This window comes from Mustela putorius, unplaced genomic scaffold (assembly GCF_011764305.1).
Source record: "Mustela putorius furo isolate JIRA1106 unplaced genomic scaffold, ASM1176430v1.1 tig00003983_pilon_pilon_pilon, whole genome shotgun sequence".
Lineage (NCBI taxonomy): Eukaryota > Metazoa > Chordata > Mammalia > Carnivora > Mustelidae > Mustela > Mustela putorius.
Window position 1 is genome coordinate 1,273,394 of NW_025422123.1, and position 12,024 is coordinate 1,285,417.

General features: G+C 38.8%; 1 protein-coding gene across 6 annotated transcripts in view; it reads left to right on the forward strand.

Annotated features, from left to right (window-relative positions):
• MCM9 (minichromosome maintenance 9 homologous recombination repair factor) overlaps window positions 1-12,024 on the forward strand; it is a 93,566-nt gene that overhangs the window by 10,242 nt on the left and 71,300 nt on the right. For 5 of the 6 annotated variants that reach the window (XM_004740091.3, XM_013063139.2, XM_045071276.1 and 2 more), the window contains 3 exons: window positions 5,429-5,629; window positions 9,893-10,018; window positions 11,796-11,915. In XM_004740091.3, coding sequence (XP_004740148.1) covers window positions 5,429-5,629; window positions 9,893-10,018; window positions 11,796-11,915 — 447 coding nt within the window. The remainder of the gene's footprint in view (window positions 1-5,428; window positions 5,630-9,892; window positions 10,019-11,795; window positions 11,916-12,024) is intronic. The other variant, XM_013063142.2, reaches the window with a different exon arrangement.

A 12,024-nucleotide genomic window follows, 5' to 3' on the forward strand; every position in this document is an offset into this window, starting at 1 on the left:
CATAGAGAAGCCTCAGGAAGGACATGACAGCCAACTTTTCATTAATTGGAAGGTTGTCATACAGAAATGGAATTACTGTTACAGAAGATACTTTTGGGTTTCAGTAGGCTGAAGCTCCAGGAAGGTACATTTTGACTCAATATCTAATAATATAAGGGGTTCACCATGGGACTCAGATGATGGTGAGTTTCTTTTCCCAGAGATAGTCAAGCATAGGGTGTACAGCATCTTGGTAGTGACTTAGGTCTCATGATGGCAGTTGGTCTGGATGATCTACAATGTTTCGCAAAACAAAGACTGTGAGCCTCAGAGCTGTTCTGGAAATCTGAGGGCTCCAGAAGGGGTTAGTGCAATGTCATCTTGGTTATATTTTGATTTTGAGGCTAATCAGACCACTCATAGCTTTCTTTTGCCCTGTCTCAACTCATCTTGCTGCTCTTGTTCTCATTGGGGAGCCTGGGAAAAATCAAACTTTAAAGTTTTTGTGGAAAAGGGCACCTGGGTGGCTCTGTCAGTTGAGTGTCTGAGTCTTGGTTTCAGCTCAGGTCATGATCTCATGGTTGTGGGACTGAGCCTGTGTCAGGCTCTCTGCATAGGGCAGAGTCTGCTGGAGATTATCTCCTTTGCCCTCCCCCCCCGTTCCTCCCACTGCTTATGCTCACTCTCTCTTTCTCTAAAATAAATAAATCTTAAAAAAAAAAAAAGTATTTGTGGAAGGGTACATGTATAGAATGGAAGTGTTCTACATTGAATTTTAAAATTACTGTTTTTATAAATAATATAGTAGGTAGAGACGAATTTTATTGGAAAATAAAATTGTAAATCAGCAGTGCTACTCAAGAGAGTACTCTAAAATTTTTTTTTTTAAAAAGTACTCTCTTCTGCAATAGCCACATTTATTTTTTTTTATTATTATTTTTTTTATTTGACAGAGATAACAAGTAGGCAGAGAGGCAGGCAGAGAGAGGAAGGGAAGCAGGCTCTCCCCTCAGCAGAGAGCCCAATGCGGGGCTTGATCCCAGGACTCTGGGATCATGACCCCAGCCAGACTTTTTAACCCACTGAGCCACCGAGGTGCCCCACAAGAGCCACATTTAAATATGACATATTCTTAATAAAAATAGATATTTTAAAAGGATTTTTAAAACAAATATATTATTTTGCATATGTAATGTGAAAAGAAAGAATAAGAGAATAAAGGGAGCTTTATTTCAGTTGTTGGTAGAAGCTAGGGCTGTAAAATTGACATGGCACTAATTGGCTTTTATAAAGGTAAAGATCTCAGACACTGAGGGGATTGCTTTCAAAGGGGTAATCTGAAAGTTTTAACCAGAAACTTTTTACCAAAACTGACAGGCACTGAAGATTCTAGTATGGAATTGAAAAGTCTTTTGGATTTCCAGAATTTCAGCCCCTAAAAAAGTTATCCTAGAACTGTGAAACTTTGGTCAGTTTCTCTGAGGTTACTGTTTCCAGCCCTAGAAAAGGCAGATGGCAGCCTGCCCCTAAAGCCAGCAGCTTCTGCTCCCCATACACATTCCCAAGGCCTTGACCAGACCTGTGTCTGTGAAGAAGGTTTGAGAGCTTTTTCTTTTTCTTTCCTCTTCTTATTCCAAATAACTTTAAAACTGTTGCTTTTACTGTTTGCCTAGGAATTTCCACTTGCTTTATTTAAAAAAGAATTTTATTTATTTATTTGACAGAGAAATCACAAGTAGGCAGAGAGGCAGGCAGAGAGAGAGGGAGAAGCAGGCTCCCCGCTGAGCAGAGAGCCAATGCAGGGCTCAATTCCAGGACCCTGAGATCATGACCCGAGCCAAAGGCAGAGGCTCAACCCACTGAGCCACCCAAGCACCCCTCCACTTGCTTTTTAACATTTAAGTTACATTGAAGGTAGGTCAGAAAATGGAAATGGGGGGCACCTGGGTGGCTCAGTGGGTTAAGCCTCTGCCTTCGGCTCAGGTCATGATCCCAGGATCCTGGGATCGAGCCCCACATCGGGCTCTCTGCTCTGCAGGGAGCCTGCTTCCTCCTCTCTCTCTGCCTGCCTCTCTGCCTACTTGTGATCTCTGTCAGATAAATAAAAAATCTTTAAAAAAAAAAAAAAAAGAAAGAAAATGGAAATGGCTGGTGAACTTCAGCTGGGTATCAACGATTGTTTTTTTTTTTTTTTTTTTTTTTTTTTTTTTTTTTTTTAAGATTTTATTTATTTATTTGTCAGAGAGAGCGAGCGAGAGCAAGCACAGGCAGACAGAGTGGAAGGCAGAGTCAGAGGGAGAAGCAGGCTCCCTGCGGAGCAAGGAGCCCGATGTGGGACTCGATCCCAGGACGCTGGGATCATGACCTGAGCCGAAGGCAGCTGCTTAACCAACTGAGCCACCCAGGCGTCCCTCAACGATTGTTTTTTAATTCACCTCAACATTCCCTGCTTTAAGTATTTCCTGTTCTTACTCAGACCTTAATCTCACTCACCCTGAGTCTGTAAAGAAAACTTAGAGCGCAAATAAGTCCCTTGGCAGAAGCAGGTATGTCTAATTTCTTATTCTATATCCCTGTTCTCTCCTACCAGACAGATCAAAAGTGCTTAATTTCTCCAAATTCCATTTTCTTTTTCTTTTAACATAGATTTCTCCAAATGCTTCATGTATAAAATATTTTTGAGCTGCCATTTCATTAAAACGATGAGGCAAACAACTGTGGAAATACAGGAGTTCAGTATCTAGGGTCAAAAGTATTTCTTGGTCAAGAGACTGCCCCCATCCAACCAAGAATCACCAACCTATAGTTTGAAAATTATGTCAAATATATTAACAGTTTATAGTTGTCTAAACAGTACTTCATGGAAATAACAACTTTGATCATGGATTGCCTGCTAAATGGATCAGGCTGTGGCAAAGTTCTTTTTTCATATAGGACTCTAGATTTTAACCAAAACCTGTAATACCTGGATCAGCAAAGTAGTGCTTATGTAAGCTTAGCGTGAACATGAAAGTATCCTTTGATAGAAAATAAGATGTTTTCATGCAGTACATCTAAACTGAATCTGAAAAAATCTAAAGGTATTTTTCTTTCACATGTCACTAATAATAATGGATGGAAGTGTTCATCAACAGCGCTTTTTTCATTTATCCATTGCTACAAACCTCTGCAGAATGAAAAGATAAATGGCATAATCCTTGCCCTTCAGGAATTTACAGTCTGGTTGGGAACCCCAATCTGACACATGCAGAGTAGTAAAGTCGGTGGTTGTGTCCTGATAACTGCCAGTGCAGCAGGGGATCAGAGATGGGTCCGGCTGGGAGTGGCTGCCGTGGTAAATGGGCTGCACAAGACGAAGCGGCACAAAGACGGAGGCTGCTACAAAGTAAGAATTGTAGTTCCCTGCAAATGACATCGTTTATGACTTAGTACAGAAAAGTTTAACAACAAGGCTTAGTATAATAGCTAATAGCTGTTGAATGTATATTATATTCTAGATATTGTAAGAAGTAATTTACAAACATTTTCTGACTTAATTTTCACTGTGATCCTGTGACATAAATATAGCTATTTCCATTTTGTAGGTCAAAACTTGTAGGCTCAGCAAAGTGAGATAATTTGCCCTAGGACGTAATCAGTGAGTGAAGGAGCTGGGATTTGAACCCAAATCTGATAAAATCAGTGCTCTTGGCCATTTTTCAGGACACTACATTTTTCACATTATCACTGCTATTGAAGTCAGTTACTTCAATAATCATTTATTTATTAATTCAATAACGGGTGCTATATCTAAAAGTAAAGTTTCTACTTGACTAATTTGAAAACAACCTAAGTATAATTCATTAAAATGATAGTAAAGGACTATTCCAAGTGCTCATTTAAAGTTACCCCAGTCATTTTCACCTAAAAATTAAGGGCAGACAATATAGTAAATGATCATTACTCTTGCTTTAGTTTGAAAACCATCCAAGCAGTGGCTTCGAAAGATCTTGAAAACACATGCAAAGCACCTACTGAATGTGTTTGTCACCATTTATTATAAAGTTGCCTTTAGCTAGAAATAAGCCCTCCGTTGTGTCATTGCTATCACGAGTTCCATTCACTTAGCATTTACAGAACACTTTCTTTAGAAAATCAAAAGCCCTGCAGATTATACATTACACATTGAAACTTAGAGAGTAAAAGGCATTTTGCATCAGCAAATACCATATATTTGACACAGGGAAAATGAAGACTTGCCAGTTAGTTCAGACGCTATTTATTGCACAAATTATAAATACCATATTGGATTTGGAGTATGTTCAACATCTTATATTCAACAAGATTTTTAGGACTAGGCTTATCTTTTCTTCTTCTGGCCCCCTTATCTCTTATACCAAAATACCGAATGCCAACCATTCATTCATATATACCTGTTAATTGATGCATTGAATTGTATGTAATAATAAGCACAGATGTTAGTGTTTGGAGAATGTGCCCATGAAAGACCCAAGGCCTCCTAGGACAACCTGTAGAAGTTTATTTAATATTCTGATCACCAGTAATAGAATTTCCTCAGGTGGGAAGGAACCAACCAGAAGGAATAAGCAGGATTTATCTTGTGCTTTCATAGTTTATGAAAAAGAGCTTTGAAGTAAAACAGTGTTCACTTATTTCTTAGTTCATTCATCTGTTTTTTTTTTTTTTAAGATTTTATTTATTTATCAGAGAGAGAGGGGGGCAGAGAGAGCGAGCACAGGCAGACAGAATGGCAGGCAGAGGCAGAGGGAGAAGCAGGCTCCCCGCTGAGCAAGGAGCCCGATGCAGGACTCGATCCCAGGATGCTGGGATCATGACCTGAGCTGAAGGCAGCTGCTTAACCAACTGAGCCACCCAGGCGTCCCGATTCATCTGTTTTTTTTTTTTAAGGCAGTAAGTAAAATATCAATAAAGGTGACACGTAAAAAAATTAATATATAGGAAACTAAAACTAGTGTCAGTTATCACAAGATTGTCTCCTTTCCTGACACCAAACTGAGTATAGCTTAATCTTCCAGCTGCAGTTTCTACATATTCTTTAAATGAGAACTGTATGGTTAGGGATTATTAGAAGATGAACATTTCACCCCTTATAATAACAATGAATAAATCATCTGGTAAGCTATTTTTCCAGTGAAGGGTAATAATTTGGTGTGATTATCATGTGGCAGATTAAGAAAAATAAAAATGCTGACTTTAGCTTTTAGCTAAAGATACAAACGCTTATAAAAACAAACAAAAACAGAAGGGAAAAGTAGGAAACCTGTGGTGTTTCTTTGCCTTCATATTGTTTCCTGGATGAGTGTTTATTATTCTAAACCTGGTGGGAGAGTGGTTTATTTCTTATTTCTGGATCTGTGTGATGCAAGTCAATGTCCAGCAAGCAGTGTGCCTCTCCTGGACTTTGTTGCTACTTGGTGCTCTCTCCTAGGTGATGACCTTACTATTTATGGAGTTGTAATGCAACGGTGGAAGCCCTTTCAGCAAGATGTGCGCTGTGAAGTGGAGATAGTCCTGAAAGCCAATTATGTCCAAGTAAATAATGAGCAGTCTGCAGGGAACATCATAGATGAGGAGGTCCAAAAGGAATTTGAGGATTTTTGGGAGTCCTATAAAAGTGATCCCTTTGCAGGTTTGTGATTAAGGGTTTAAAGCTGATAATTATTAATGGCATTTCATTAAGTAGTTAAATATGAGGTCTGTGATTGGGAGGAGGCTTGCATGCTAGAAAACTCAATGGCTAAACTCAAAAGGTGGTAGCAGTCGTCAGTACTTTTAGCCATAGTTTCCTTTTGAAGAGCCCTTTGCTGGTATAGTCTTTTTTAATTTAGAGATCTTTGTGGAAAATAAAAGCTGGATTACAAGAGATTTTCCATTTCTGTTATTTTAGACATCTCTTGTTTTCTCCCTTCTTTACCAATAAATATACAATTCCTCCGTAAGTAGACAAAACACATCCTAATATGAAACATCATCCTATGAAAGTCTTATTTCTTTTCTCATGTACCTGAGATAATAAAGACAACTTCACACTATTTTAACTGAAGATTTTTAAATATGCAGTCAGTAGGAAAGAAGTGATGAGAGATAGAAGAGTGCAAAATATAAGCTTTGTCATCACAGCAAAAGCTTTTGATTGTGGCAGTAAGTTACATAAACTAAAACATTACAGCCTTTAGGTTCATAGAGTATTTTTTTATTTAAAAATTCCAAAGATGTGTAAACACCAGTTAAATCTTCAAATGTCTGTTTCATTCTTCCTTAGGAGGCATCTACTGAGAAAAATAAACTGAAGCCTGTGATAGACTATTTTTAATAAACTTCATCTCAAGTCTCACACATATCAATTACTTTATTCTTAAATACTAAAGTGAGGTTCTCTATTTCATGGCTTTATTAAGCACGCCCTTTAAGAACTATATATATTTTTAAAGGAATTTCTGTATTTAAAATTGTTTCTTAGGGTCGGGCCCTCACAAAAATCTGTAACTCTTCCTTGGACCACAGTCATTTCTTACTAATTGCGCTGCCACACAGCTCAGCTGTTCCTGTTACAGTGAAGGAAGGGGATCATATAGTGTTCTACCCAGACCAAGAGAAGTGCTTTGTGCTATCAATTCAAGAGTCTATCTTTTTTTTTTTTTTAAAGATTTTATTTATGTATTTGACAGACAGAGATCACAAGTAGGCAGAGAGGCAGAGAGAGAGGGGGAAGCAAGAGAGCCCAATGTGGGGCTCGATCCCAGGATCCTGAGATCATGACCCGAGCCGAAGGCAGAGGCTTAACCCACTGAGCCACCCAGGCGCCCCTCAAGAGTCTATCTTGTTTCAATTAGAAGGTTATGGATGTTACAGCTCATTTACTGGATAAAAGGAAGAAGTAAATATAATGACCTTATAAAAAACATAAGAAGAGAGAGAAAACAAGGCAATGTTTTTTTTAGTGCGAATGGATTCTGCTTTCTTAGTTTTCTGAGTACCCAGTACCAGTACTGTACTTCACCAATTCAAAGTGTATGTGTGCTAGTTGGGGGAAATAAGGGAAGGGGTGGTGGAAGCGGAGAGCTGTATGCCGAAGGATGTCTTCCATTTTGCTAGTCTAACTAACACCAGGGATTTCACTCCTCAGCTCTTGGAGTTTGATCTGCTTCACTAAGATCTGACACTGGTACTGTCTAGAAGGTGAAGACTTTATTCCAGTCTGCAGTAACATCTAGGATCCTCTGACCCTGGGGCCTAGATGCTGAATAGAAACCCAAATGGAGGGATTGAGGTCTGTTGGGCCATGTGAACAGATTCAGGGATGACTCAGATCTGGGAAGGTTTAGGAAGTCCTATTCTCCTTGGGGTAACTGAGGGCCATGCCACAAGAATGAGCTGGTAGGCTCTAGACACACTATTAACATGGTCTAGAAGCAGAAATTTGGGAGGGAGCTAGAGTTGGGGGAGTATTTACTCGAATGCATTCTCTTCCATGGTACAGCCATGGCATCTATTGCCATGATTCAAGGAACTTTAGACAACAAATTTAAGGGAATAGTTCTTCCCCTTTATTTTTCTTTGGTACTTCAGACCTCACTTTATATCTTTTGTGTTAACTACATTGGGAGGAAATACTGCGATCAGAAATAAGCATAAGTAATAGAGTAATATAATAGCTTAACAGTTAAGTGTGTCAGGTATTGTTCTATGTGCTATACACTTATTAACTCCTTTGATCCTCAACAGTTCTATAAGATACCATTATCATTCCATTTTACAGATAAGAAAATAGAGTCAGAGAGGTTAAGAAACTTGCCCAAAGTCAGATGGGTAGTAAGTAGTAGCACTAGGATGTGATCCAGGCCTCTAATCCCAGAGCCTGTGCTCTTTACCACTGGGGTATGTTTCCTGTTAGCACATCAGTCACTGGAATCTACCTTTATTCAGCACAGCTGGCACAGAAGTCTCCCAGGTCAGTTTGCCTACTCCTAAACCTGCTTGTTGGGGCTATTCCTTCTTTCTTTGTGTGTGTAATTCTGGTCAGAATTTACCTACCTGCTGTAATGTCTTATTTGCTTAGATCCCAAACCTTCTTCCTCAGGAAAGAGAGGGATTCCCTTTGGTGGTTAAGGAGCTGCCTTCTAGAATTTACTAATTCTTTTTACTGATCCTCATTTTACTGAAAGATTTTCTTCACATTTCTGCCATCCCAAGTCATGTCACCCTACATTGTCATTGGATCAATTCTGATTCATTACAATAAGGAGCTTTTGTGCATAAGGCCATAAATTCTGGACAAAGCCCTCTTCCTTTCCCTAATGCTTTGGCAGAAAAGCTTCTGGAACTGGAATAATCAGCTAAATATTTACACGATTATTTTCCTCCTCAAATAGAACTGCCTCTGAAACATGAGCATAAACATGGAAGCCCTGAAACACACAAATTAGTTGCCAGCATGTAGAGAGAGTACCATCACAGTAGTGAATTCCACATAAGAGAAGACAAGCTTAGTACAGGCTTGTTAGGATGGTATAGGTTCTAAGAGCCCCTGCTGGTTAATTAGGCCAGTGATCAAATGAAATACCTGCTTTATTTGTATGTGGGATGGGCAGATTCTCAGATTTGGTATTTTGACATTTCTGAAAACAGAAACTGAAACAGTGATATTCTCTTACTTAAAGCACATGATTGGGTGCCTGGGTGTCTTAGTGGGTTAAGCCTCTGCCTTCGGCTCAGGTCATGGTCTCAGGGTCCTGGGATCGAGCCCCACATCGGGATCCCTGCAGAGCAGGGAGTCTGCTTTCCCCTCTCTCTCTGCCTGCTTGTGATCTCCCTCTGTTACATGAAGAAATAAAAAAATCTTTTTAAAAAAAGCATATGATCAGGGGCACCTGGGTGGCTGTTATTAAGCATCTGCCTTTGGCTCAGGTCATGATCCCGTGGTCCTAGGGTCCTGGGATCCTGATATGGGGGCCTGCATCCAGCCCCCTGCTCAGTGGGGAGCCGGCTTCTCCCTCTATGTCTGCCTGCTGCTCCCCCTACTTGTACCTGCTCCCCCACCATCAAGAAGATAAATTTAAAAATCTTAAAAAAAAACAAAAAAAACACATGATCAGGAGCATCTGGGTGGCGCAGTTGGTTAAGCCCATGACTTTTGGTTTCGGCTCAGGTTATAATCTCAGGGCCCTGAGATTAAGCCCCAAGTTGAGCTCCATGCTCAGTGTAGACTCCGCTTGAGATTCTGTTTCTCCCTCTACCCCTCCTGCTCATGCTCTCTCTTTAAAATAAAAAAAATCTTAACAACACATGATCAGAAGAATCTGAGACTTCCCTCTTGGATTGCTAGAATTCTAGTTTATATGATCTTTTTAATACTGTGATACCCTGGTAACTTCTTCTAGGTAGAGAGACTTTACTAAATTGTTCAGAGCAAATGCTGAATTGACTCACAGGGTAGATTATTTTACTTCTTTCTTAGACCTCTGGAGAAGCTCCATGAGCTCCAAGTACCTCTTGTATTTAAAAATTACTGCAATCCGACTTACTGAGATTGAGCACCTTCATTTTATTTAGGCAGTGGAGTAAAGTGCAATGGTATTTTAAAGGGTTAATGTTGGCTTAATGAGGGAATAAAGGAGATTCCTTTCTGTCTCTGTAAAGTATGATAAATTTATAGAAACTTAAGCAGGTATAAAAATAAAAAGGAAGGAATAAAAAAGCAGACTTCCTATCGTGGCATTAATAAGAGAAGGAATTTTAGGACCAAAACAGTTATTTACTCCTGTAGGATTTGGAAGTGGTTCTCTTGATATTAGATGGCAGAGTATATTTCTAGGAAGTTAGGATAAGAAGAAATTTCAGATAGGATTTCTTGAAAACTGTTCATAACATCTGACCTTTCTGCCTTTCCTAGGAAGGAATGAAATATTGGCCAGCTTGTGCCCTCAAGTTTTTGGAATGTACTTAGTAAAGCTTGCTGTGGCCCTGGTGCTGGCTGGTGGGATTCAAAGGACTGATGCTACAGGAACACGGGTCAGAGGTTAGTACCTATTAAAACTTTTTGAGAAATGTTAATACATACAAGGTAAGAAGTTAGAATTTTCCTTTCCTGAATAAAAATGACTTTTTGAGCTTTATTTTCTAACCATATTTTTTTTAAAAAGAATTTATTTATTTGACAGAGCGATCACAAGTAGGCAGAGAGGCAGGCAGAGAGAGAGGAGGAAGCAGGCTCCCTGCCGAGCAGAGAGCCCGACGTGGGGCTCGATCCCAGGACCCTGGACCCAAGGCAGAGGCTTTAACCCACTGAGTCACCCAGGCGCCCCACTAACCATAATCTTTTAAAGCTGACAGTTGCCCAATACTTAGTCCAGCATCTATATATCAAAAGGTAATTTCTAGAATTACAAAGACTTAAAGAAATTTTAAGTGTTTTGAGGAACATCTATTTTTGCTCCAGTCTGTAAAGGTGCCACAAAATAAAATCTTTACATTTTCATTACTATCTTTTCCTTTGGATCCCCAGTCTGTCTTCAAGAGGAAAAGATTAGATAGTGCTTTTTAAGGTCTCCAAGTCAGTGTCTCTCCATCTGTGACTGTCAGTGTGTTTCTCTCAGACTGTTGCTCTCAGTCATCTGCCTGCTGATTCCCCTTCTGCTGGTAGGTTGCAGAAGTGCCATCTGCCATGAGGTGCTGCTGTAGGTCATACGCTCAAGAAAAGATTACTCTAAGTGTATAATTATGTTCAAATGGCAGAAAGCTCTTTTGCAGCTAACACATTTAACTGACCTGAATCTGGCATAAAGTAGGTTTATTATGGCCCTTATATAGGCCACCTGAGGGTCATAATAACCAAAGACTAAAAGGACATTGTTATAAACAAGGCTGTTAGTAAGATTTCTAAAACCATACGGTACAATATGGAATAGCAAGTATAAAAAGTTTATGTGTATTGTATGTTTTGATCAAATTCCAGCACTCTGCTAAATGTTGAGCTTAAGAAGGCGTTTCCTATTAATGTATTTAGGAAATACTTGAGTATAACTGAATAAATTGATGAATGAGATAATACATACCAAAAGATACTTATATGTTCATTTGTTACATTTGAAAATAAGTACTTTAAGGTAGATTATTTCATTAAATTACTACAATGGCATAAAATGGAAAGGTCTTCATTTAACTGTTATAATCATAAGCGATTTGATTCTTATAAAGCACTTATAAAGGCTTGAACACTTAAAAATACTTAAATAAAAATGGAATAAAATATTTGTATGGCTTGTTTGCAAAGATTTAGCCAAGTAGTTTGGTATTTAAAAATAGATTAAGGGGTGCCTGAGTGGATCACTTGGTTAAGTGTCTGCCTTCGGCTCAGGTCATGATCCTGGGGTCCTTGGATTGAGTCCCACATCAGGTTCCCTGCTCTGCGTGGAGCTTGCTTCTCCCTCTCTGATTGCCCCTCCCCCTGCTTATATTGTCTGGCTAATAAATAAAATCTTTAAAATAAAAAATAAAATCAGAAACTTTATAAGCCAAAAATTTTTTAAATGTTAGGCATATCCCTGAACATCTGGAAATAGCCCAGTCTATTAAATTAAATTATAAATATCATATTCATAAATCACTTAAAATTATTATTTATGATGATAGTTAACTTTTCTAAAGATAACTGGTTAAGTCTGCCCTTAAATGACCTTAAGTAAATAGCAGAAGCATAAAATGTAAATTGTGTTGGCATTCCAAGTATACCATTTTCTTCTTGATTAATTATACTTAATTCATGGAAATTTGAAAGTTTACTAACTTTTTTCTAGGCGAATCTCATCTTTTATTGGTTGGGGATCCTGGCACAGGGAAATCTCAATTCCTCAAGTATGCAGCAAAGATTACACCACGCTCTGTGCTCACCACAGGAATTGGATCTACTAGTGCAGGTATTTTACATGACAATTTCAGTTAATTTGACTTTATAACAGACAGTAACACAATGTTTTTCTGATGAAAAAGTACCTAACATAGGATAAATTTCAAGCTAATTTTTGA